Source organism: Jaculus jaculus, chromosome 7 (assembly GCF_020740685.1).
Source record: "Jaculus jaculus isolate mJacJac1 chromosome 7, mJacJac1.mat.Y.cur, whole genome shotgun sequence".
Classification (NCBI taxonomy): domain Eukaryota; kingdom Metazoa; phylum Chordata; class Mammalia; order Rodentia; family Dipodidae; genus Jaculus; species Jaculus jaculus.
This window is the reverse complement of record NC_059108.1, coordinates 22,162,111-22,190,029: the sequence shown is the minus strand read 5'-3', so window position 1 is coordinate 22,190,029 and position 27,919 is coordinate 22,162,111. Positions and strand designations below refer to the sequence as shown.

Below are 27,919 nucleotides of genomic sequence, written 5' to 3'. Positions count from 1 at the left end.
CCAACAGGTGCAATAGTGGCACATCTGTCATGGTGGAAACAAACTGCCCTCTAATTGGACTGAAGGCCCACTCCATGAGAGGGAATACATCCCTGATACTGAAAACTTAAAACAGGGGTAGTCATGAGTCCTAAGGGTGTAATGTCTGCTGCTGTCTGGCAGAATATGTATACTACGCTTATCAAACTGCCCAGTAAGCACTTCTCTTAATGTTTATACCCTTATATTAATGCTACTCTCACTTTTGGTAGAGTATCTTCTCTTTTCAGATGGCAGTGACCTTGGGATGATTGAGAAGGCATCATGGTGCTGGAAAGAAGTGACAGGAGTGCTCAGCACTGCAATATCTCTATCACACCTTCCAAGGCTCAGGGTCTATTGTGGAAGAGGTGGTGGAAAGAATGTAAGAGCCAAAGGAAGGGTAGGACTCCTCACAACATGCTCCCCTCCCAGATACAAAATGGCCTGGATATCCATGACCTCACAGTGCCTGACACTACCTACACAAGACCATCATAAGAGGAGGAAAAGGTGATGACATCAAAATAAAGGAGAGACTGATTGAGAGGGGGAGGGGATATGATGGAGAATGGAGTTTCAAAGGGGAAAGTGGGGGGAGGGATGGCATTACCATGGGATATTTTTTATAATCATGGAAGTTGTTAATAAAAGACATTTGAAAAGAAAAAGCATCTCTGCAATATTCTTCCTTGGTTCTTAGAAATAATCATATATTAGATACTTTCAAGCAATGATTATATGGTATATATGGTTCTAGGAAGTAGGGTTGCATGGGCTGGAGAGGTGGTTTAGCATTAAAGATATTTGTCTGCAAAGCCAGGTTTGATTCCTCAGGACCCACATAAGCCAGATACACAAGGTGGCACATGTGTCCGGAGTTCTTTGCAGTAGCTAGAGGCCCTGGTGTGCCCCATTTTCTCTCTCTCCTCTCCTCTTTTCTCTCTTTCTCTATATCTCAAATAAATAAACATAAATAAAATATTTAGAAAACAGGGTTGCAGCAGCAATGAAGACAAAGGCCACACCTCCAGGAGATGCATATTCTGTCAGGTGCGACAGACAGTGAACAGCAAAGCACAGAACTATGTGAGTGATGTCAGACAATGATGCAGACAAAAGGAGACAACAGTTCAGACAGTACTTATCTTTTTTTCCCTTTCTTCCAAGTAAGATTTTTATTTAGCTGAACTTACTATAAATCTAAGCACACTGGTTAAGTTTTTTTTCTTTTTTAATTCAATTATTTTTTATTAGCAACTTCCATGATTATAAACAATGCCCCATGGTAATTCCCTCCCTCCCCCCACTTTCCCCTTTGAAAGTCCATTCTCCATCATATCCCCTCCTCCTTGCAATTAGTCCAGAGAGTACATGTCTTAAAAAAAAAACAACTTTTATTTTTATTTATTTATTTGAGAGATAGAAAGAGAAAGAGGCAGAAAGAGAAAGAGAGAGAGAATGGGTGCGCCAGGGCCTCCTAACACTGCAAATGAACTCCAGATGCATCTGGCTTATGTGGGTCCTGGGGGATCGAACCGAGTTCCTTTGGCTTTGCAGGCAAACGCCTTAACGGCTAAGCTATCTCTCCAGCTCCAGAGAGTACATATCTTAAGTACTGTCTGGGTTACTTTTAACAAAGTGACTCTGAACTACCTTGCATCTTTTGTGAACTGTTTGGCAGCGCTACCTGTCTCACAACAATCTTTCACTTCTGGGCTTTCTCAGTGCTTCAGCTCCTGCCAATTGTTCTGTATTCCAACCAAGAGGAAAGACAACAAGAAATTATGGAGAATACACCGTCTGCTGCTTTAAGGGGGCAGGTGTCTTCTGTTCCCATTCTACTGGTTAGAACTTAGTTCAGTGGCATTCTTATCGGTAAGGGAGATTGTGGTCTCTATCTCTGAGGCCATGTGTTCAATGAAAATTCAAAAAAGAAGAGAACGAATCTAGATTGGCAGCAGTGACTCAAGTTAAGTGCCAGTCATCAAATTCAATTTTAAAAAAGACAAGCTTTTCCAAAACCAGGAGTTTCCCAGCAGCCAGTTAGAAGGGGCCTCGGTTACCTGGGTCACTGTCACAAGGAAATCCCCTTCTCCCTTGGTTTTAACCCATAAAGAAAGTAACTAAAAGGATATGCTTTCTATTCCCGTTTCTGCTTTCTTTTCTTTTTTTCTCAATTTTTTTTTAATTTTTTATTTATTTATTTATTTATTTGAGAGCGACAGACACAGAGAGAAAGGCAGATAGAGGGAGAGAGAATGGGCGCGCCAGGGCTTCCAGCCTCTGCAAATGAACTCCAGACGCGTGCGCCCCCTTGTGCATCTGGCTAACGTGGGACCTGGGGAACCGAGCCTCGAACCGGGGTCCTTAGGCTTCACAGGCAAGCGCTTAACCGCTACGCCATCTCTCCAGCCCGTTTTTCTCAATTTTTATTAACATTTTTCATGGCTATAAAAAATAACCAGTGGTAATACCCTCCCTTCCCCCACTTTCCCCTTTGAAATTCCATTCTCCATCATATCCCTTCCCCATCTCAATCATGTTTCTGCTTTCTTCAACCCTTCTCTGCTTTGTAAAGCCAAATGCCTCTGTTCAGCCTATGGGTAAATTTGTTCTATTTTTTATAATAAAGTGTGGCCAGTAAAAGACAACTAGATTCTTAGTCCAGTTTATTGTAACTTTGATCTTTCTCAGTTAATATCAGGGGTTTTTTTTGTTTTTTTTTTTTTTTTGACAGGGTCTCTGTCGTCAAAACAAAACACCACAAAATAACAAAAAAGGGTTTATTTTAAAACATAAGATATGGGACGGAGGATGTAAGTCAGTCATAGAGTGCTCACCTAGTATTCATGATGCACTGGATTCTATCCCCAGCACAGCATGATAGTTGATAGACCAACCGACAGACAGACAGACAGACAGACAGCGACCCCTAGTGCACCATATTCAGCATTCAACCCAAAGGTTCTCTCGGGGTGGTTGGATTTTAGGCAAATCTGCTCAGTTTAAACTGCATTTTCAGCATCAGGAATTCACTTCCCAGCCCTGATTCGTTCCGGAGAGAACAGGGGAAATGTTGCCAACACTGGACTGCCCATATGGACCTCTAAGGTGGCGGTTTACCCTGGCTGACAGTGCTTTTTGGGTTTAATCTCATGCACTTTAGGGCTAAGAACCGATGATCTCTTCCCGAGCACTGTTCACAGCTTTCACTGGGGCCAGGAAAAGCCTAGTGCTGCTCTTAAGAGCATTTCATAGTTCTGGCGCTATATCAAGAATCGAGACTGACAAAAGAAAAAAAAAACACATGAACTTACCAAGCAATCATCTATATCAAGGTAATTTTTAAAAGAAAAAAAAAATCAAGCCTTTAATCCCAGTACTAGGGAGGCAGAGGTAGGAGTATCGCTACGAGTTCGAGGCCAGCCTGAGACTGCACAGTGAATTCCAGGTCAGCCTGGGCTAGAGGGGAAGACCCTACCTCAGAAAACAAAACAAAACAAAACAAAACAACAACAACAAAAAAAAAACCAAAAATCAAAAAAAAAATCTAACCTTCGGTAAACACAGATCATTTTGAACATATGAACGCTGTGGACGCGGCCCGCCGCCCAAGGGAAGCACGAGAAGTTCCGTCCTCCGGTCTCTCTATTGACCCACTGGCTTTTCAACAACTGGCCATCCCTTCACTGTCTCGGACCTGAGCCTTGCGGAGCAGGAGCCGTCATCATCATCCTCTCACCGCCTGGGACTTGACCCTCGCGGACGGAGCTCGGCGGCCTCCTCCTCCAAGACCGGAGTCTAGCGGGGGAGGCGTGGTCTGGAAGCCCGGCCTGGATGGACCCGGAACACAATTACAGGCCTCCGTTTCTCATAGGGACACTAAAGATGAGGAACACGGCCGACGGGGGGGGGTGGGGAACGGAAGCTAGGACGGGGGGGGACGTATTTGGCAGAGGGACGCGTCTCTTCCGGTTGTGTTCCTGGTTCCACTCCTTCGTCGGCGATGCTCCCCAGGGTGGCGGCGCTCCTTCCTCGCCGCCCTCTCTCCCGCCGGGCGGTGTCCTCCGGAAGCCCGGGGGCCTCGGCGGCTGTGACTGTGCCACTCGCGTCCCCGCCTGCAGCTGTCAGGTACCGAGTTTCAGCGGGCTAGTTGGGCCCAGCATGTCTTCCGGGAACCCTGTCCCTCTCTCGTAAATTCACTTCTGCTTCTCCGGCCCCCTGGGGTCGATAGGAGAACGGTAAGCCCCTAGAAGGCTTTGCTTTTAATCTGACAAGAGGGACCCTCGAAAGACAAGGTGACTTGCCCAAGGTCACGGTGAGGGGAGACGGCTATGCTAGGAGACGAGCCTCGGGTGCTGTGTCCCGCCCTCTGTCCAGTGCACGCCGCGCCTCGGGCTACCTTGCCCCGTCCCTGTCCGTTTCTGAGGCTGCAAAAGACACGTTATTTTGTTCTAAGCTTTCCAGCACTGCTTTCATGGCCTCACCGACGCCTCCTCCATAGATTATCTCATTATTGAAAGTGCTTACGCTGTGTCCGTTTCTGGTGTTAACCGGCCCCCCCCCCGTAAGATAGTCCTGCCATTCTGTTTGCACCAAGGAGGTAGCTCAAGTATAGTGAAGTGCCAGCTGTGAGATGCGAGGTGAGCCACAGAGTGTGTGTGCCAACTGCTGCGAGAACAAATAGGGACACTGGCCTTTGTAGGAGAGGTTCACGCTCCCCCTTGTGGATACCCCCGTTTGGTTTAATACAACACTGAAACAACTTAGCAATGCGATGGGAAGACCCTCTCCACGGAGGAGGACACTGCGCGAGGTAGAACTAAGAGAATGCGACATGGTGAGGTATTAGGAAACTGGTCACGGAGGAGATTTCAGCCGCCTGCCCTGGAGGATTAGGGTACCGTTAATGTTAATAGAAGAGTGAGGAGCATGTTCGAGATAGAGTTTTGAATGGGTTACTGTTGTTAGAATGCAAAACTTAACTTTGATGGTCGAAGCCTCCTTCACTTACAAAGGGTGAAAAATGGAAATTCAGTCTTCAAGGGGAGAGATGTGGAATTTTTGTTGTTTGATACTGAAGAGTAGAATCCAAGGATTCTAGCATGCTAGGCTAGTGCTGAACCACTCTACTATTCAGCTACATTCCCAGCCAGGGAGGGGAGAGAGATTTTCCTGGTTTCCACTTTTTTGTTAAAAGACTTTCATATTAACTTTCAGGTGTAAAATGAGAGCATTATCCTAATTTGCATTATACCATATGGTGTTGTGAAGTTCTGTGCACTGGAAATGGAGAGCCTGGTTGTGTGGGCCATTTTTCAACTTTTCAAATGTCTGACGTGATAGCCTCTGACATTTTCCTAAGCAAATCAGATAGTTTCAGCAAGTCTAAAACTTGCTGTTTTTCTTTCACCAATGAAGTACTTCTAGCTTGCACTGCCATTTGATATATTATTTAATCCAAGGTCTACTGTAGGAATCAAACTGCAGGAGGATCACCTTGGATCTTAGTTAAAATGCAGATTCCCAAGTCCCATTTCAAACTTGAAAACAGAATCTCAGGAATCTGTGTCCTCTATGCTCTTAACAGTTTCAGAAGCACTAAATCCCTTTGAGCAGCATCTTGTTTTATAAGATGGAGATATTAGTATATTTTTTAAGGTTGTAAGGGTTAGATAACTTAGCCACTTAAATTAGGTCTTGAGACTAGTGGTGTCACCATCACTCAGAAAGGTGTTAGAAATGTGAAACTTTTAGCCAGGCGTGCACACTTTTAATCCCGGCACTCGGAAGGCAGAGGTGGGACGATTGCTGTGACCCTATCTTGGAAAAAAAGAAAAGAAATGCAAAATGTGTAGTCTCTCCCCAAAGGCACTGAATCAGAATTCTGAGGTGGGACTGACAAATCGAAGTTTTAATAAGTAGCACAGATCATTTCTCTGCACAAAAAAAAGTGTGAGAAGTAGTTGCTGTAGCCACTTGCTTCATGAAGGCAGAAACCAGTTAGTAACCCCTATTCTGGCTGGTCACCCCATGTTAAGCCAATTTTCTCAAGAGGCTATTAGGGCTGGGAAGGTGGCTCAGTTGGTAGCATGCTTGCTTAGCATGCATGAAACTCTGGTTTTGATTCTTCCTCAGTACCGCTTAAAGTGGGTGTGGTAGTGTGTGTCTGTAATCTCAGTACTTGGGAGGTAGAGTCAGGATGATCAGAAGTTCAAGATTATCCTTGCCTGGACTAGACACCCTATTCCAGAGAGGTAGGAAAGGAGAGAGGGAAGGGGGAGAAGAACGAGAGAATGATTGTTGATTGAGGCACAGGAGACAAGAGAAGCCAACTAGTGGAGAAGATGGAGGGCTCTTGTATAAGTCCATCTTGCCCCGAAGCTAGCTTAGATAATATTTGTATCAGAAATGGCTGAGGGCCAGAATACGGCACGCCTTTAATCCCAGTACTTGGGCAACAGAGGTAGGAGGATCGCCCTGAGTTTGAGGCCAGCCTGACACTACATTGTGAATTCCAGGTCAGCCTGGACTTCCAGCTTTATTATTTTGTATTGTATTTATAATTTTTTTTCTTTAATATGTCCTGCCAGGACAGAAAATGGTATCCAGAGATACTTTGGCACCAGCAGTGTGGTCTGTAGCAAGGACGATGAACAGTCTGCTTCAACCGGTGAGGTTGCCAAGAAGACATCAAAGATCCAAGACAGAAGAAAGGAGAATATGAAAAAAAGCTTGCTGGACATTATTAAGAATATGAAAGTTGAATCGAACATAGGAAATGTACAAACGACAAAGCCACCTGGCAGGAAACCTAAGAGTGTGGAGGCTACAATCGGCAGAATGCAGAGAGCTACGGAAGGTGCTCCAAAGAAGGGGTAAAATGAATCCCAGCTTGGGTGCCCTTTGCAACTCCGTGTGCCTTTCTTTAGTAAACAGTGTCTAATGAGAGTACTTGAAAGATACTGAAATAATGAAGACCAAACATCAGCATAAACACAGGGGCTCTGATAATTACCTTAGGAATGTTATTGTCTGATATTTGAGGAGCAGGAGGATATTTGTAGCCAGGTATGATGGCACATGCCTGTACTCCTAGCACATGGGAGATAGAGGTAGGACAGTTACAAGTTTGAGGACATCCTGAGCTGCCTACGTAGGAGACTTTGTCTCAGAAAATAAATAAATAAGCCGGGCGTGGTGGCACGCACCTTTAATCTCAGCACTTGGTAGGCAGAGGTAGGAGGATTGCCGTAAGTTTGAGGCCACCCTGAGACAACATTGTAAATTCCAGGTTAGCCTGGGCCAGAGCAAAACCCTATCTCAAAAATCCAAAATAATAATAAATAAATAAATAAATAACGGGGCTGGGGAGAGTGTTGCTATACAGCTATACCCCAAAAGTGGTGCGAGCATCTGGCGTTTGGCTGACAGTGACAGGAGGCCCTGACACATATGCACACACACATGCAAATCAGTAAGTAAACTCAGGTCTGGCAGCTGATGTTGGCTGTCAGCTGAGACTATTAGCAACATCTTTATGTAGCCTGTAAGTGGCCTGAGCATTTCACAGCATGGTGGCTGGGTCCTGGGAACTTTCAAAACAAAGCAAACAAGCTGGGCGTGGTGGCGCACACCTTTAATCCCAGCACTTGGGAGGGAGGCAGAGGTAGGAGGATCGCTGTGGGTTTGAGGCTGCCCTGAGACTACATAGTGAATTCCAGGTCAGCCTGGGCTAGAGTGAGACTCTGCCTCGAAAAACAAACAAACAAAAAAAAACCTCATTACTTGTTTGCATCCCTCACCCATACCCTGATGTTTTCAAATGAAAAGAAATAATACAGTAACACACTTTTTGTACAAAGAAAGTGAATGAAGAGGAACTGTTATGTTTATTTTTCTGTGTCCTAGCATTGGGGTCTGACTTAAAACTGCCACCCTCATCTTGTTACACATTGATGTTTGTAGTTGTGTTGTGTTCTTTTTTTTGAAATTATATCAACTGCTAAAATTTCTTTAGGAACCTAACAAAGATGTCCTGTCACTGAAAGGAGCACAGAAGTCCAGGGCGAACTTCATGTGGCTACTGGGGTGACAGGATTCCCTGCTGGCCTCAGTGCCTTAAGACATAGTGGGGAATAAAGGTCCCAAAGGAAGCACTGACATCTGCCACACTGGGCACTGGCAAGGGCAGATGTGTGACTGGGATCTAGAAGCACCCAAAGGCTTGTGCTGATGGCGCTTTTGGCGGAGACTGACTGGGGCTGGGGCCAGTGTAGTGCCTTATGGTCGTCCCACGTCACCGGGGTCTCCCATGTGGCACCTGAGTTCTCAGGCCGGGCATCTCAACAGACCTGTGTAAAGCTGCACCCCATGATAGGGTTTACATCGTGGGCCATCCTGTGTCACTTCTGTCTCATTCAGCTCATCAAGGCAAGCACAGCTCCCTTAGGGAACTGAGGGGAGGGACACTGAGGGAACCATAGCGATGTTCTAGAAGAGCGCATGAGGCCACAGCTAGTTCTTTCTCTTTTCTGAAGAGATCATCTGCCACACCTGGTAACCTGGCAGTAACCATAGAAAGTCAGCTTTCTTTAAGCAGTGTCGTCACGACACAACTGACCACTGACTGATTCCTGACATCAGGCTTGGGAGAACTACAGAGACCTGGGAGGGCACCATATTTAGGACTTGTGTGTGCAGTTCTTGTCACTGCATGTCCTTTGCAGGGACCCTGGAGGCTTTGCTGTAGCCTTGTTTCAAGAGCTGTAGATAGATTCCTGTGAGGCACTAAGTCAGGCTCTTCTTGGCCTGTGTGATGCAGATCTCTTTCTCTCTTGCCTAACTGGTGAAGTGTCTCCTGTATGAATACTACGAGACTCTTACTGAGAGGGACACTCTCACCACCCTGCCCACCTAGAATGGGTCTTTTTCTCTTCCTAATAGCCTGAGCCAAGGGTATGTGTGCAGTCTTGTGGGTATGAATATTTGCTCAACCCTACCAAAATTCCTCGTGGGTGTAGCAATAACCAAAGTTTCTAGCTTTGGCTTTCACATTCTTTGTTGTTTAAATTTATTTATTTGAGAGAGGGAAAGAGAGAGAAAGAAGCAGATAGGGAGAACGGGCATGCTAGGACCTGCAGTCACTGCAAACGAACTTCAGACACATGCGCCACCCTGTGTGCATCTGGTTTACTTGTGTCAGGGAACCAACCCTGGGTCTTTTGACTTTGCAGGCAAGTGCCTTAACCGCTAAGCCATCCCTCCAGCCTGGCTTTAACATTCTTACAACCAAGCAACTGCTAGCATTAGTCATCCAGTAAGAAGGCTTCAGCTACCTTCTCCCTGCTATGATTGACTGATGCCTGCTTGAGCTTGGCTCTCTCGAGGCTTCTACAAGTATCAAACAATGCTACAGTGAGCATTGTTCGTTCATCAGTTTTCCTTTGCCACTGTATCTGAGTCGCATATGCAGCATGGAGTAATACAGTCTGTTCTTCCTTCATAAAAACAGGAGGAGCCAGGCATGGTGATGCATGCATGTAGTCCTGGGCCTCAGGAGACCGGGGCAGGAGGATGGCAAGTCTGATGCCAGCCTGAGCCACATACCCATTCCACAATGCATCAGGGAGTTGGATGGGTGGGGGGGATACATGATACATGAGAGGTGGTGGAAAAGAATGATGGCTCTGCAGAGGTACTTTCTGTTTTGTTTGAGAAAGGGTTTCAAGTAACCCTCCTGATCCTTCTGCCTCCATCTCCCAAATGCCAGGATTGTGGGCTTGTACACCATGCCTGCCATAGTGCTTTTTTTTTTTTTTTTTAAATCTCAAGTTAGAGTCTCACTCTAGCACAGGCTGACCTCGAACTCAAGGCAATCCTCCCACCTCTGCCTCCCAAGTGCTGGGATTAATGGCATGCACTCTGACACTCTGTTTTTTAGTTTTTTTATTTTTTTTGAGGTAGGGTCTCACTCTAGTCCACGCTGACCTGAATTCTTTATGTACTTTTAGGCTGGCCTCAAACTTCAACGGTGATCCTCCTACCCCTGCTTCCCAAGTGCTGGGATTAAAGGCGGGCACTCCCCATGCCAGTCCACACCTAGCTTTTTTTTTCCCCCCACACTTTTTTTTTATTAACAACTTCCATGATTGTAAACAATATCTCATGGTAATGCCCTCCCTCCCCCCACTTTCCCCTTTGAAACTCCATTCTCCATTGTATCTCCACCTCATCTCAATCAGTCTCTCTTTTATTTTGATGTCATGATCTTTTCCTCCTCTTATGATGGCCTTGTGTAGGCAGAGTCAGGCATTGTGCAGTCATGGATATCCAGGCCATTTTGTGTCTGGAGGAGCACGTTGTAATGAGTCCTACCCTTCCTTTGGCTCTTACATTCTTTCCACCACCTCTTCCGCAATAGACCCTGAGCCTTGGAAGGTGTGATAGAGATATTGCAGTGCTGAACGCTCCTGTCACTTCTTCCCAGCACCATGATGTCTTTTGAGTCATCCCAAGGTCACTGCCATCTGAAAAGAGAAAGTTCTCTACCAAAAGTGAGAGTAGCATTAATATAAGGGTATGAACGTTAAGAGAAGTGCTTACTGGGCAGTTTGATAAGCATAGTATATACATGCAGCCAGACAGCAGCAGGCGTTACACCCCTATGGCTCATGACTACCCCTGTTTTAAGTTTTCAGTGTCAGGGATGTATTCCCTCCCATGGAATGGGCCTCCAGTCCAATTAGAGGGCAGTTGGTTTCCACCATGACAGATGGGCCACTATTGCACCAGTTGGCTCATTTGGCCTGGTTCATGCCCAGCTTTTTAATAGGAAGAACTCTGATAAGTATAAGTGAGCAATGTGATATGATAAGTAATTCTGGTTTTCCTTTCTCATTTCATTTTCTGTCCTAGAAATGAGCCCTTGAGTCCTGAGCTGGTGGCTGCTGCATCTGCTGTTGCAGATTCTCTGCCGTTTAATAAGCAGACAACCAAGTCAGAGCTGCTCAGGCAGCTCCGGCTGCATGAGGAAGAGTCAAGGGCCCAGAAAAACGAAGAGAAACCTAGAATTAGGTTGGTGAGTCAGACTGTTACTTGAGAAATGCTTGCATGTCAAAATGGGTCATTTTCATGTGGCTGGTGAATAGGGCACATAACATACCTGTTTTACATATAAAAGCTACCTTAGAAATAGAATTTCAGTCATCTTATTTTTGAAAGCATGTCTTTAGAAAGATTGTAGCTTTTTTCATTTTCTTTTAATTAAGTGGTTAAACTTTTCTTTTGGTACTTTGAAAGCTTCTTGAACTTGAAACAGAAATGATAAATTCAATAATCCTGTTAAAAATAAATTGTCAGTAACCATTAAGAACTTTAGTTTTTCTCATGCAGGTAAGTAATTGCCTGGTTTTCTGCACAGTGTGATAATCTTCAGACATGGGTCCTCCCTTTTTTCTTCTTACCCTTACGTTTGAGCAGAACTTGTTCTGCTTATCCTCTTCCTCTCTCATCATGTTGTGCCCAGTTACACTGCTGGCTGCTCAGAGGCCATGAGTGGTGGTACCACCACTGTGGCTGACAGGAGTTGGCTCTTGGTGAGTGCACGGACCAGATGTATCTTGGGATGTGGGAGTATACAGATGTCTGAACAGTCACATGGCTCATTTTGTTTGTATTTGAACAAATTCAAAGCAGCAAATGTAGCTCATTTTAAGATTTAATTTCATTTTTTTATAATCATGGAAAATGTTAATAAAAATTGAAAAAAAAAGAAAATGAGGATCCAATAAAATCAAGTATTCATTAAAATGATGGACTTGTTTTTAAAAATTAAAAGATACTGACTTAAAAAAAAAAGGATTTAATTTCATTACTAACATAGGTGAGAGGTACCCAGATACTTGATTGAATTTTCCTTTAAGCCTGTCTGGACATTAAAATTTTTTGAATATTTATTTATTTGAATGAGAGAGAAAGAGAGATACAGAGAATTGGGTGTATTGGGAACTCCAGCCACTGCAAATGAACTCCAGATGTATGCACCATCTTGTGCATCTGGCTTATGTGGGTCCTGGAAAATTGAACCTGGGTCCTTTAGCTTTGCAGGCAAGCACCTTAACCAGTACACAATCCTTTCAGCCCTAAAAAATTTTTATAAGTGACACTTCAATGCTTCAAATGAATACTTCTGATGAACATACTTAAAACTGAAGGAAACATAAATATTTTTTAAAAATTATATTTTTTTTGTTTGAGAGAGAGAACATGGGCACTCTAGGACCTCTTGCCACTGCAGATGAACTTCAGATACATGTGCTACTTTGTGCATCTGGCTTTATGTGGGTACTGGGGAATTGAACCCAGGCCAACAGGCTTTGTAAGTAAGTGCCTTTAGGCACTGAGCCATCTCTCTAGCCCCAGAAACATAAACATTAATGGTCTATAGTGTATAAGCATTAACATAGGACACCCATTTAATTGTGAATATGTTCTTTTAGGGTATACAAGTAAAATCAGAATTAAATGGTATGTCTCCTTTTAATAGAAGTTTGTTACTGTTGTATAGCTAAGAATTCTAATGTACTTGACTTTTTCATTGTTTCAGCTTCAGTAACATAATATCAGACATGAAAGTTACCAGATCCTCCTCTGTTAGAAGTAGAACAAGGCCAGAACATCAGATCCAGTTTGATGAAGGATCTGACCAGGAGGGGACAACTGATCTTAAAAAAAGGTATCCAGGCTTTGTTGGCTGTTGGGTTTTGTTTGTGGGCTTTCTTCTGTAGTAATTGTACACTTGCTTTATTCCTTATGCATATTATTGCTGATAGGTACCCAACCACTGTGGATGCCTTTACATGTCATCTTACCTTCTTTGTGTCATTTTCTGCAAAGAGTTTAGTCCTACATTTTTTAATAACATAATTCAAAATGAGCCCTACCTCACATCAACCAGGATGAATAGAGATCCCTTGATTTAGAATGAGTGGGGTTGAGCAAATTATGAACAAATGAATGTTTGACTAAGAAGCATTGTTGGGTTAGAGGGATGGCTTAGCAGTTAAGGCGTTTTCCTGCAAAGCCAAAGGACCAAGATTCGATTCCCCAGGACCCACGTTAGCCAGATGCACAAGGGGCTCAAGTGTCTGGAGTTTGTTTGCAGTGGCTGGAGGCCCTGGCACGCCCATTCATATTCTCTCTTTCTCTCTCCTTCCCTCCCTTGTTCTCTGTCAAATAAAATAATTTTAAAAAGAGAAGCATTGTTTTTCATTTTAGATGTTTCTAGCATTAGGCATTTATATGCTCCTTGCATGTATAGATATATGGTCACCTTTCTTCATACTTCAGAGAAATAATCCACCACTAAAAAAAATAAAGCCAGGGGGCTGGAGAGATGGCTTAGCATTTAAGACATTTGCTTGCAAAGCCAAAGAATTCCTGTTTGGAGTGATTCTCCACAACCCACATAAGCCAGATGCACAAGGGGGCGCATGTGTCTGGAGTTCATTTGCCCTGGCTAGATGCCCTGGTGTGCCCTTCTCTCCCTCTCTTGCTCTCTCTGCCTCATTCTCTCTCAAATAAATACATAAATAAAATATATTAAAAAAAAATAAAGCCAGGAGTGGTGATTACACCTGTTGTCCAACACTCAGGAGGATGAGGTAGGAGGCAGGAGGGCTCCATAGTGGTTTCCAGTTCATCTTGGGCTACAGAATGAGACTGCGTCTTTATAATAATAACAATAATAACAACAACAATACTAATGATGATGCTATAGAGTGAGACTCTCTAAATAGCAACAACAATAAAAATAAGGCCAGGCCACATGTGGTGGCACACGCCTTTAATCCCAGCACTCAGGAGGCAGAGGTAGAAGGTTCGCTATGAGTTTGAGGCCACCCTGAGACTACAGATTGAATTCCAGGTCAGCTTGTGCTAGAGAGAGGCCCTTCCTTGGGGGAAAAAAAAAAGGCAGGTATGTTGATGTATGCCTGTTAGTCTGGCAGTTGTGAGGCAGAGGCAGGAAGGTTCTGGGTTCAAGGTTAGTATGAGCTACATAGCAAGAACCTGTCTCAAAAAGTTTTCAATTAAAAATTACCACAAGGTTTCATATTCTTATAAGTATTCTTTTCTAAATAAAATTCCATTTTCTTCTGATGGCAGGTCTGGATACAGTTGAATTTTATATAGTTGATAAAAACCTTTTTTCAAAAAATAAACATAGCTGGGCGTGGTGGCACACACTTTTAATCCCAGCACTCGGGAGGCAGAGGTAGGAGGATCACCATGAGTTCGAGATCACCCTGAGACTACATAGTGAATTCTAGGTCAGCCTGAGCTAGAGTGAGACCCTACCTCAAAAAACCAAAAAAAAGAAAAAAGAAAAACTTCACACACACTCCTCAGCTATTTCTCATTGCTGAGACAGAAGCAGTTGATGGGAGGAGAGGTGTTATTTCACGGCAGTCTGGAGGGAAATTTTATCATGGCATGGAAGAGCAGAGGCTAGCCAACTCCTAGTGTCCTATCTGGGTGGAAATAGCCTGGTTACTGGGGTTGGAACTGGACTCATAAACACGTTCCGACCCTAGTGACACACCTCCTCCTGCAAGGCTCTATCTCCCAAATTGCCAGCAGCTGAGGACTGACTGTGAGGCTTGATCACCAACACATGAGACTGTGGGAACATTGCACATTTAAACTGCCACATTTAGTCCCTGGTCCCTGTAGACTTATGACCATCTCATGATACAAAATGCATTTAGGAGCCAGCCATGGTGGCGCATGCCTTTAGTCCCAGCACTTGGGAGGCAGAGGTAGAAGGATCGCCATGAGTTCAAGAGTTCAAGGCCACCCTGAGACTACATAGTGAATTCCAGGTTAGCCTGACCTAGAGTGAGACCCTGCCTTGAAAACCCAGAGGAAAAAAAAAAGTCAAAATGCATTCAGGTCAACTTTTAATTTATTTATTATAGAAGGGGAGAGAGAATGGGTGCACCAGGGCCTCTAGCAAATGCTTTTAACCACTGAGCCACTTCTTCAGCCCCATGACTTTTTAAAAAAATATTATTTATTTATTTATTTAAGAGAGAGAATGGGCACACTAGGGCCTCCAGCCACTGAAAATGATCTCCAGATGCACATGCCCCTTTACAGCTGGCTTGACAGTGGGTCCTGAAGAGACGAACTGGGATCTTTTGGCTTTGCAGGCAAACTCCTTAACTGCTAAGCCATCTCTCCAGCCCCTCCTTTTTTTTGTTTTTTGGAGGGAGGGTCTCTAGCCCAGGCTGACCTGGAATTCACTATGTAGCCTCAGGGTTGCCTTGAACTCTTGGTAATCCCACCTCTGCCTCCCGAGTGCTGGCATTAAAAGTATGTGCCACCACACCCGGCCCCCACTACTTTTAAATTCAATTTTTCTTGAGTTCTTAGGACACAGGTAGAATGGCCAAAATATCACATAAAATTATTCTAGCCTAGTCCCAACAAAGTGCTTTTTTCCTCTCTGAAACCTCATAAGCCAAGACTTCACAGTCCACAATGCCATCTGCATTTAGGTCTCACAAAAAGGTCCATCAAGTTCAGGACTGGGCTTGGATCTGTGCTCATACACATCATGTTCCACTTCCAGTGACACACCTCCTTCAGCAGGGCTCCACCTCCCAAACTGCCAGATCCACCCAGCTGGGGATTGAGCATGAGGCTTAATCATAAATACATGAGGCCATGGGGGACATTTCACATTCAAACTACCACATCTACATGTGTGTAAAAATTGCAAAGATAAAAGTAAAAACCTGCTTATTTCCTTAAAGTCATAGATTACTTGTGGCCAATTCATTTTGCTAATTTAGAATTGGGTAATGATTGACTTGCATAGTTACTTTTGCAATTGAAAGTTATTGCACAATTACATGAGGCTCTCATCTTCTGTAAGTCCAATAAGTGATGGTCTAACAAAAGCGAATTTGTCTTTAATCATAGGACATACTCACCATTATCTCAGTGCTCGGTATATTCCAGGGGTTTAAGTAGAAGCTTGGGACCTCGGCTTAGCTAACTGATCTGATAGGGGAGGTCTGGAAAGCTGTTAAGCATTGAACTCTACAGAAGTTCCAGTGGTTAGCAGTAGCTTTTAATGATTATTTGAATTTCTAAAGTGACTGTGTGTCTGACATGTTGAATAAGTGGAAAGGATAGTTGAGGTCTTACTCAAGAACATGAATGAGTTAGTCTTCCTTCTGTGGTCCCATGTTAATGTTTTTGAATGTTGTATCATATCTTGATTTCTTCTTTCTTCTTTTGCAGGCTGAGGGTTAAACCAAAGGCATGTGCTCATAGCTGGTGTTTGTAGTGATATTAAGCTGCTATAAAATGTAAAAAGTAGCCAGGCTTGGTGATACACACCTATATAATCCCAGCATTGAGGAGGCTGAGGCAGGAATAGGAAGGAGGTTTCTGTGTGTACGATGTGTTAAAAAGCTGAACAAAGAGGTATATAAGGAAGCAGTGGGCTAACCAAAATGTTTCGGGTTTGAGGCAGTTTGAGTAAAGCCAGGCCTGGACTGATTTCCTGTAGTCACATTGGCCCACCTCAGAGTCTTGGCACTAATTCTGACTTGTGTAACTTTTATATGTGCCATTACTTATTTCCTCTCCTGTGAAGTACAGAAAGTGAAACCTTGCTGTATGAGTTACTTTTCTTGTTGCTATGATAAAATACCTGGTAGAAGCAATTCAAGGAAGAAGGAAGGGCTTATCTGGACTTGGTCTGAGGGTACAGTCCATCATGGCAGTGAAGGCATGGTCATAACGGCTGTAGCTGAGGCTGCAGGGGCGCGAAGCAGCTGGCCACACTGTGTCCACAGTCTGGAAGCAGAAAGAGATGTGTACTGGTGCCCAGCTGGCTCTCTTTGTCCCCTCTTTACTCAGTCTGGGATGCTGTCCCATGGATGGTGGGCACATTCAGGGTGGGGCTTCCTTTCTCACTTTAATCTGTTTTGGAAATGCTCATATAGATAGGCACAAAAGTGAATCTTAGGTGATTTTCTCCTACCTGGAACGTTTTCATATTTTTTGTTGTGTTTTTCAAGGTAGGATCTCACTCTAGCCCATGCTGACTTGGAACTCATTCTGTAGTCCCAGGCTGGCCTCCAATTCACAGTGAGCCTCCTACCTCAGCTTTCTCTGTTAGGTGATTCTAAATCCAGCGAACTTGACAGGATTAACCCTCATACTAGCCTTTCTTGAAGGGCAGGAAAAAAAACATGTCAAGTATGTAAGATGCTCAGCGGATGTCCATCCCCTTTTCAGTACATTGCTGTTCAGTTTCCCTACATGACAGGGTCTTCTATGTTTTCCATGAATTACTTAAATCTATCATCCTTTTAAAAATTTGTATTTGTTTGAGAGAGAGAGGGAATGGGTGTGCCAGGGCCTCCAGCCACTACAAATGAACTCGAGATGCGTGTGCCGTCTGTGCATTTGGCTTATGTGGGTCCTGGGGAATTGAACCTGGGTCCTTTGGCTTTGCAATCAGGCACCTTAACTGCTAAGCTATCTCTCATCCTTTTTACTTAGAGTGTAGGGAGTGCTCGAAAGGGTATAAGGCACTGAAGATCATTCTGGGGCAGAAAAGCCTATTTTAATGTTGTATTTGGGATACAAGGTCTTACTATATATGCCAGGCAGCCCTGGACCTCAGATCCTCCTTCCTGAGTAACTGAGTGCTGAGATTGCTGGCACGCATCACCATGCCTGTCTAGAAAAGCTTGTATTTCCAAACATATGGGAACCTACAGAGGAAAACAGGTTTGAGGTCACTTAACCTAGTTTTAATATACTATTTTTCCCCACTTGAATTTAATAGAGAAAAGTATTTGATGCAAATAAAAAAAGGAGTTCAGGGCTGGAGAGATGGCTTAGCAGTTAAGCGCTTGCCTGTGAAGCCTAAGGACCCCAGTTCGAGGCTCGGTTCCCCAGGTCCCACGTTAGCCAGATGCACAAGGGGGCGCACGCATCTGGAGTTCGTTTGCAGAGGCTGGAAGCCCTGGCGCGCCCATTCTCTCTCTCTCTCCCTCTATCTGTCTTTCTCTCTGTGTCTGTCACTCTCAAATAATAAAAAAAAAAAATTATAAAAAAAAAAGGAGTTCAGAATTACTTTTAAAACTAACCCTGTAGTTGTTGTTTGTAAACTGGTTTTTAATCTGTCATTCTTTCTCAAGTAAATATGTGAGTTGAAAAAATAAACTTTTCTTTCTGTTAAAAAAATGTGAATGATGAATAAAGCAGTTGATTAAAGTATGCCATTTATAAACTATATATAAACTATAAAAAAAATTTATAGTTTTCTAAAATCTTTGAGTTTTCTAAAACTTTGGTATGAAAGGGATCAAAGAAACTCATGGCAAAGTAAGCTATACTTTCCAATTATGTATTTTGAAAATTTAATTTTTAGCTGGTGTGTTATGAAGCAAAAATTTAAGGTGCATATTCCTGTTTTCAGTTAACAGTCTAAAATTGTGGTAGTTTAGCTAAAATATCTGGTGTGGATGAATGGATTGTCTTTAATTTTTATGTGGACTATTTCATGTAAATTTTTCCCTTTTTTGTTGACAATTTATAAGTATGTTACTAACATTTTTTTTTCTATTTCAGTCTTAGGAAAAATTTGTACAAGGGGAAAAGACTTAATATTTTTGATGTTAATGCATTTACTGAAGAGGCACCTGAAACAGGTTTGTTAAAAGAATGCCTACTTCTTTGAAAGAAGCTCTTCATGTTTTGATTTCATAATAGTTGTGGTTGTTTATTTTTATATTGTGTCCTGTGGATGTTCTTTTTTTTTTTTTTTGAGGTAGGGTCTTGCTCTAGCCCAGGCTGACCTGGATTCACTACATAGTCTCAGGGTAGCCTTGAATTCTCAGCAATCCTCCTACCTCTGTCTCCCAAGTGCTGGGATTAAAGGCATGAGCCATCACACCTGGCTGGATACTCCTTTTGATTATATTTGCTGATACTACTAGTTTGGATCACATTTCCCCCTTAACATAGACCCATGGAGATGAGTATAGTGTACAGGTGTAGTGGCTGCTAATATTTTAAGTTAGAAATTACTAGTCACCTACCAGTTGCAGTATAGCTGTCAGCTGCTAGATAAAGATAAACAAGCCGTGGCCCCTGCTGAAGGCATCTTTCTTTGTAGACGGAGGAGGAGCTATGCCAGAGTAGCCTGTTGAGGGACATACTGATTGTTTAGGAGGTAGTTTTCCCTAACACAGGGCTAGTTTTTGTTTTCTGTCTTTCTGTGTTCTTTGAGTAAGTTGGATTCATCAAATTCTGCATTTCAAATCTTATCAAAAGAGAAATTTAGTTTCTTCCTTTTAAAATAAATAAATTACAGTTGTTATGCATTGCAGTTATAAAGAATGGCAGTTAGTTTTTTGGTGTGATTGATGGCTGGTTTTTAGACAGGTAGCCCAGGCTAGCCTTGAACTTCAGCTCCTCCTGCCCCAGCCTCTGGACTGCTGGGAGTCCTGGGATTTAAAGCATGTCCCACCTTGCCAGGCAAAGGTTAGATTTTGGATTTGGGTAGAAATAATATTGCACATGAACTGAGGTTCTTGTAGGCCACAAACTCCTTAATATGATATTAGGGTCTAGGTCTAGTCATGCTTAAGTAAAGTGCAGCACTAACCAAGAACTTACCTGTCATAGGCCTTAGTTATCTTAAGTTTTAAGTGCTTTTTGAACAAACTGAACTGGAACTATACATCTGTGAAGGGAAGGGTTTGACTCAGTCAGTGTTTGTTCCTTGGAAATGAAGGTGAAGCTGAAAGAATTGTGATTAAATGGAAGTACAATTGCACCAGCCTTGAGCCAGAGTACTTCTCCCCATCCAAGTGGCAAAGTCAGCTGCTTATCCACTAGTAATAAGTAGATAGCCACAAGAGACAGCCTCAAGTTGCCCAGGCTGGCCTCAAACTCACTTTACAACTAAAGATGACCTCCTCTTAACTCCTGATCTTTCTTCCTCCATCTCCCAGATGCTGGAATTAACAATGAATGCCACCACTGTCACTTTTTAAAATAAAAAAAAAAATTACTACTGAGCTGCAGGTTTAGCCCAGTCACATGTGAAACCCCATAAAATAAAAACAAGCCCTAAAACTGAAATGAACTAGCAAGGAGGCAGTGAAGTTTTGTATATTTTACATAAAGTGATTATCCTCTGAGGAAAAAAAAAGCACACAAGTTTATGTAATAGCTGTTCTAATGAAGTTACTGTTTTAATAAACTCTACTTGCATGAATCTAAAGAATGTTTTAGTCCCAGTTTAAATACATGAATAGCAGCAGTATGGAAACTTGAATTTATCAGTTACTCACCATTTCCCTCCCACCTAAACTGATACTTGAAATATAGCGGGCACTTAGTAATTACTTGTTGACTGACTGAATCAGCGAGTTCTGTCCTATGAGTCCCATCTTCTCACCTGAAAACTTCCCACAGACTCAGAGGATGTACAGGCCCTGTGGGCATCGGGAGTAATCTGGGATGCAGCTGGGGCACTTGGTTTGGGATAGAATTAGATTCAGACTCACCTTCTGCCACTCTTATTCTGTCCTTCTCTCTCCCCACCTGTGAACTGAGGGCAGGTATACACCACATGAGGATAGGCAGTCAGTGTCCCCTGGATAAAGAGAACAAGACCCTTCTTACCTTTGTGATTAATATCCAGCAGCCAGTGGTTAGGCATGTTCATGCATGTAGACACCCATCAGAAAGAACAGGTAGTAAGGCTTACCTGAGTAGGATAAGTGAGCTGTTTCTTGAAACAAGGCCTTATGTAATCCAGTTTAGCCTGGAATTCTAGGTAGTCAAAGATGACCTTGAACTTCTGATCCTCCTCTCTCTGCCTCCTAAGTGCTAAGATTATAAGTGTACTACCACAGCTGGCTTTGCTATTATATTAAGGTAATTTTTTTGGTCTTTAGTAACTATGATATCAGTGATTTCTTTTTTCAACACAGGTTGTCATGTATACCAGATTAATCTCAAATTCTGGATATAGCTAAGAATGACCTTGAACTGAGCCTCCTGACTTCACCTAATTGTTAGGATTACAGGCTACTTTTTTTAAAATTTATTTTTATTTATTTATTTGAGAGAGATACAGAAATAGGCAGGGAGAGAGAGAGAGAGAGAGAATGGGCATGCCAGGGCCTCCAGCCACTGCAAATGAACTCCAGATGCATGTACCGCTTGTGCATCTGTTTTATGTGGGTCCTGGAGAGTTGAACCTGGGTCCTTTGGCTTTGCAGGCAAATGCCTTAACTGCTGAGCCCTCTCTCCAGCCCCTAGTGTCTACTTTTGAGAGACTTAACAGTAAGAAAACTGGCCATATGGTGGCATATGCCTTTAATCCCAGTACTAGGGAGGCTAAGGTAGGAGGATCACCTTGAGTTTGAGGCCATCCTGAGGTACAGAGTAAGTTCCCGGTCAGCCTGAGCTACAGTGAGACCCCTGCCTCAGTCAGAGGCTAGACTTTGAAAATCAAAATCATGTGTATTACATACTTATCTTTAGCGAGGAATGAAGGCCCACACTCGTAATTCCAGCATTCAGAGATCATTCAGAGATGGAGGAAGGGGGATCCTGAGTTTTAGATAAATCTGGGCTTTGTAACTTTGATTCAAACAAAACAAAACAAAGATCACATTCATAAAATCACTCTTTTTTTTTCTTTTCACAATTTTTATTAACATTTTCCATGATTACAGAAAATATCCCATGGTAATACTCTCCCTGCCCCCCCCCCCCGCACGTTTTCCCCTTTGAAATTCCATTCTCCATCACATAAAATCACTCTTAAACCAGATGTGGTGGCACACACCTTTAATCCCAGCACTTGGGAGGCAGAGGTAGAAGGATCACTGTGAGTGCAAGGCAGCCTGAAGACTACAGAGTGAGTTCCAGGTCAGCCTAGGCTAGACTGTAACTTAAAAAACAACAACAAACAAAATCACTTCTTTTTTTAAATATATATTTTATTTATTTATTTGAGAGAAAGAGGCAGAGATAGAGTGGGTACACCAGGGCCTCCAACCACTGCAAGTGAATTCCAGATGCATGTACCCCCTGTGCATCTGGCTTAGGTAGGTTCTGGAGAATCAAACCAGGATCCTTTGGCTTTGCAGGCAAAGGTCTTAACTGCTAAGCCATCTCTCCACCCCCCAAAATCACTCTTAAGCAAAAGCAAAATGTAATTTTTTTTTCTTTTCCAGGAGAGAGGGCAGTAATAACCTGGCTTTGTAGTAGACCTAAGTGAAGTCTGCCACTAAAATTGAAATTCCAATGAGTCTTTGTCATTTGTTTTGCAAGTTTAATGCTCAGCGATTTTCATTAGAAACTATTTAATTCTGAGAGTTAAGGTTTGAAAATATTGCCAATTCAGAGTTGTTAATCGCATATTTAAGAATATTTACATTGCCTTGTGCTTATTTGTTATTTAAATGTTCTTTATCATACAGAAACAGCACCTTCTCTTTGGGAGATAGAATTTGCTAAGCAGTTAGCCACAGTGAATGAGCAGCCCTTTGAAAATGGGTTTGAGGAGATGATCAAGTGGACACAGGAGGGGAAGCTGTGGGAGTTCCCGATTAACAACGAGGCAGGTGAGTGCTTACTCCAGAGTGTTATACTGTTCATGTTCATGGATGAGAGATTATTTCTGGAAGGTATCTGACTTAAGAGTCTGTGTATGTGACTCTCAAAATACAGACTTCTTCATGGTGTTCTAGAATTTTTTTTTTTTTTTAGTGTTGTTACTTAATTCTAGATATTTGATAAGAAAAATAAAGAAGTAAAATTATATGGCAAGAATACATGATGAACTTGGGAATGGTGGCATATACCTGTGATCCTAGCATTTGAGAGTCAGGAGGATCATTGTGAGTTCTAGGCATATTCATGGCTGGACCCTTGCCAATAAAACTAGTGGATCTTAGCCAGGCGTGGTGGCACATGTCTTTAATCACAGCAGTTGGGAGGCATGATTAGAGGATCACTGTCGCGACCACCTCGACCAGCAAGAATGACGCCAAGAGCTCTTCTTTAAGCAGTTTATTCAGGAACCTTGAACAATCTTCTGACCCCGGGGAGAGCCGACCCACAAGCTAAGTAGTCCTGCACTAGCCAACCCTAGTGAGCCACGTGGCCCATGCAGATAGGTCCACGATTAAGGAAGCAGAATTAGTTAAGCAGCCTCAGCCAAATAAGGACTTGTTTATCCCAGAGAGCGCTCACTATTGGGCTAGCGGGAGGCGGAAGCCAACGCCATCTTTAGGGCGCGGCACATCGCAGCTCTCCACAGATCACTATGAGTTCTAGGCTAGCCTATGACTACAAAGTGACTTCCAAGGTCAGCCTGGGCTAGAGTGAGACCCTACCTCCAACCATCCACACACTCACACCCAAACCTAGTAGACAAGGTAGCCTGGTGAATAGAGCAGTGAATGAGAGACCCTGCTTTAAATAAGGTGGCGAGCGAAGACTAAAGTCCTGTGACCTCCACTTGTGCCACACCTATGCTGGTATACACACAGGCACATACCAAAAGATCGACGATAAAAATGAAATCTGGACTGGAGAGATGGCTTAGTGGTTAAGGCACTTGCCTGCAAAGCCTAAGGACCCAAGTTTGATTTTACAAAACCCATGTAAGCCAGATGCACAAGGTGGCACATGCATTTGGAGTTTGTTCACAGTGGCTGGAGGCCCTGGCGCGCCCATTTTATCTCTCTCCCTCCCTCCCCCCGTCTGTCTTGTCGGTTTAGCTGCATCTTTGCTGATTTTCTCCTGAGTCCTTTCATAATGGTGTGATATTGAAATCTGCAACTGTAATTGTGGATTTTTCTTTCTCTCCTTTTACTTTTTAAGTATTTAGAAACTCTGATGTTTGTTTGGTGCCTGTGATTATATATGACATGCATATGTCTGCCAAGTGGATTGGTCCTTTTACTATAATATTTCTTCCTCTTAGGAAGTTTACTTTAGAATAAAGATAATTTATCTGATATTCATAGAGCCACTTGTACTTTTCTTAATTTTACCAAGAAAAACATTTTTTTGTTCTTTTTACATTCAGCCTACCTATGATGTATTTGAAGTAGACTTTTGTAGATAGCATATCTGTGCATCATGTTTTTATGTCCACTGTGTGTCCATCTCTGATACTTAAAGAATTTAAAGTAATTGTTGATTTGGGTGTGGTAGTACAGGCCTTTAATCCAAGCACTTGGGAGGTAGAAGCAGGAAGATCAGGAGATCAAGGCCAGCCTTGGCTACATAGCAAGAGTGTGAGGCCAGCTTTGGATGTATAAGGTCCTATCTCAAAAAAAAAAAAAAAATTTTTTTTTAAAGCATGGTTGCTGACTTATTAGCACTTAAGTGTGTTCACTTTTGTGGTTTTCTCTTCATTTTCTTGATTCCTCATTTCTCCCTTTCTTGGCTTCTTACGGGCTTTGTGAAGTTCTAAAGACATCACTGTGTCTTGTGGTTATTTTTTTTTTACATGATTTAAATGTGCCTTGCTATTTCCTCAGATACTAAAATACTTGCCAGCTACAATGCTCTGAACACTTGCTGTATGCTAGACGTTTCTGTGTAGTCATTACCAAACCCTGGGAAGGTGCACTTCGAGTCCTCACATTGTGCCTGAAGAAACTGATGCTCAGAGGAGCTGATTTGCCCAAATGGCAGTTGATAAATTGGTCAAACCTAGCTCTAATTTCAAAGTTCGTTCTTTTAACTATACTTTATTAATTCTAGTTTTACAATGTAGGCTTTACGTTTAAAATTATAATTTAACTTCTTGGTATTTTACAGGTTTTGATGATGATGGTTCAGAATTTCATGATCATATATTTCTGGATAAGTATCTGGTGGGATTCCCTAAACAAGGACCAATTCGCCACTTCATGGAGCTGGTGACTTGTGGCCTTTCCAAAAACCCGTATCTGAGTGTTAAGCAGAAGGTGGAGCACATAGAGTGGTTTAGAAATTATTTCAATGAAAAAAGGGATATTCTCAAAGAAAATTACATACAGTTTAATTAATATCATGGAGAAATTTTTATTTTAAACCATTGAAGATGGATATTTGTTGCAGTCAGGTTCTCATTGCTGGCAGAAAACACCTGAACAAGAGCAGCTTGTGGGATAAAAAGGCTTATTTTGGCTTACAGACTTGAGGGAAGCTCTGTGATGGCAGGGGAAAATGATGGCATGAGCAGAGGGCATGGACATCACTTCCTGGCCAACATCAGATGGACTACAGCAACATAAGAGTGTGCCAAACACTGGCAAGAGGAAGCTGGTTATAACACCCACAGTCCCACCCCAACAATACACTGCCTCTAGGAGGTGTTAATTCTCAAATCGCCATCAGCTGGGGACCTAGCATTCAGAACACCTGAGTTTACGGTGAACCCATGAATCAAACCACTGCAATGTTATAACTAAATAAAAATTTTCTCAGAAATTTGTGTGTGTTAATTATTAGGCCTAATTTGAATGGTATAAATGTTTAATTGTTTTTTAAGATATGATGGTGCCCAAAGTATATTCTTGCATAGGGAAAAAAGACTTGTAGGTTCAGGAGAGTATCTGAGAATTAGTATTAAACTTAAGATAAGTCCCCTTACCTTACCTTTTTTTTACATTCAGTGACCATATTTCTCTAAAATATAATTCAGTTGTTAGTCATATAGCTGCTAACAGCTTAGAACCTTGTATATTAGTCAATATTTTTTACACCTGACCCAGGCTGACTTTATAAAGCAAACAGGCTTAGATAGCACACAGGTGTGGAGACTGAAAGTCCATACAGCATAATGTGAGTGTGCTTTGGCAAGGACCACATTCCAAATCAGAAACATATGTGGAAGGAAGTGTTCATCTCTTAAAATAAGGAGCCAGGAGTGGAGTCCACATTCCCTTTTGAAGGTACTCCCCCATAACCTGAGGGCCCTCCACCAAGCCCCACTTTTTTTTTTATTTGAGAGCAACAGACACAGAGAGAAAGACAGATAGAGGGAGAGAGAGAGAATGGGCGCGCCAGGGCTTCCAGCCTCTGTAAACGAACTCCAGACGCGTGCACCCCCTTGTGCATCTGGCTAACGTGGGACCTGGGGAACCGAGCCTTGAACCGGGGTCCTTAGGCTTCACAGGTAAGCGCTTAACCGCTAAGCCATCTCTCCAGCCCCAAGCCCCACTTCTTAAAGATGCCTCCTACAATGGGGACCAAGCCTCCAACACATGAATCTTTGGGGAACACAATGTCTCTGAGTCTTTGCAGTGCTGGGATGATTGTTGAGATAGATTAGCCAGATTTTATATGCATAGACTATGTTTACATAAATTTGTGTGTAATATATAAATCATATTTGTAACTGTGGGGCTGGAGAGATGGCTTAGAGGTTAAATTGCTTGCCTGTGACGCCTAAGGACCCAGGTTCAAAGCTCCATTCCCTAGGACCCACGTTAGCCAGATGCACGAGGGGGCACATGCATCTGGAGTTCGTTTGCAGTGGCTGATGGCCCTGGCGTGCCCATTCTCTCTCTCTCTCACTCTCTCTTTGCCTCCTCTCTGTCACTCTCAAATAAATAAAAAAATTAAAAACTAAATACATAAATGAAAGTATAACTTTTATTTTATGGTACTTACCTGTGCAACTATTTCCCTGCTCAAAGGACTAAAGATTCTAAAAATAATTTCAACAAGATTTTGTTTACATTGGCCTAGGCTACAAATTGTAAGACACAAAGTATCATGGGTATGCACAGCAGAAGTGAAGCTGACTAAAAGTCTTTGGATGCTGGCTTGGGTTCAGAACATAAAGGATATATAAGAACACACCTTTAAAAAAAAAAAATCCACCTTTGGGCTGGAGAGATGGCTTAGCAGTTAAGCGCTTGCCTGTGAAGCCTAAGGACCCCGGTTGGAGGCTCGGTTCCCCAGATCCCACGTTAGCCACATGCACAAGGGGGCACACGCGTCTGGAGTTTGCAGAGGCTGGAAGCCCTGGCGTGCCCATTCTCTCTCTCTCCCTCTATCTGTCTTTCTCTGTGTCTGTCGCTCTCAAATAAATTTAAAAAAAAAAATCCACCTTTAAGCTGGGCATGGTAGTGCATGCCTTTCAATCCCAGCACGTGGGAGGCAGAGGTAGGAGGATTGCCGTGAGTTCAAGGCCATCCTGAGACTACATAGTGAATTCCAAGTTAGCCCTCAAAAATGGGGGGAGGGGGCTGGAGAGATGGCTTAGCGGTTAAACGCTTGCCTGTGAAGCCTAAGGACCCCGGTTCGAGGCTCGGTTCCCCAGGTCCCACGTTAGCCAGATGCACAAGGGGGCGCACGCGTCTGGAGTTCGTTTGCAGAGGCTGGAAGCCCTGGCGCGCCCATTCTCTCTCTCCCTCTACCTGTCTTTCTCTCTGTGTCCGTCGCTCTCAAATAAATAAATAAATAAAAAATTTAAAAAAAATGTTAAAAATGGGGGGAGGGAGGGCTGGCGGGATGGCTTACCAGTTAAGGCACTTACCTACAAAGCCAAAGGGCCCGTGTTTCATTCCCCAGAATCCATGTAAGCAGATGCATAAGGTAGTGTATGCATCTGGAATTTGTATGCAGTGGCTGGAAGCCCTGGTTCACCCATTCTCTCAAAAAAAAAAAAGAAAAAGAAAAGAAAAGAAAGAACCATGGGGCTGGAGAGATGGCATAGCAGTTGAGCGCTTGCCTGTGAAGCCTAACAACCCTGGTTCAAGGCTCGATTCCCCAAGGACCCACGTAAGCCAGGTTCACAAGATGGCGCATGCATCTGGAGTTCATTTGCAGTGGG

General features: G+C 43.0%; 2 protein-coding genes across 2 annotated transcripts in view; one reads left to right on the top strand and one right to left on the bottom strand.

The window, feature by feature from the left end:
- The window catches only part of Slc25a15 (solute carrier family 25 member 15), a 41,046-nt gene extending 37,306 nt beyond the window's left edge, over positions 1-3,740 (bottom strand). Inside the window, exon 1 of the mRNA XM_045155438.1 lies at positions 3,722-3,740. The gene's annotated coding sequence lies outside the window, so the exon portion shown is untranslated. The remainder of the gene's footprint in view (positions 1-3,721) is intronic.
- Positions 3,741-3,984: 244 nt separating this feature from the next.
- Mrps31 (mitochondrial ribosomal protein S31) lies at positions 3,985-25,276 on the top strand. Its single transcript, XM_045154720.1, has 7 exons — positions 3,985-4,152; positions 6,615-6,899; positions 10,939-11,097; positions 12,629-12,757; positions 18,682-18,761; positions 22,557-22,700; positions 24,913-25,276. Exons 1-7 carry the CDS (start codon positions 4,028-4,030, stop codon positions 25,140-25,142), a joined length of 1,152 nt encoding a protein of 383 aa, XP_045010655.1. The 5' UTR covers positions 3,985-4,027; the 3' UTR covers positions 25,143-25,276.
- The last annotated feature ends 2,643 nt before the right edge of the window (positions 25,277-27,919 follow it).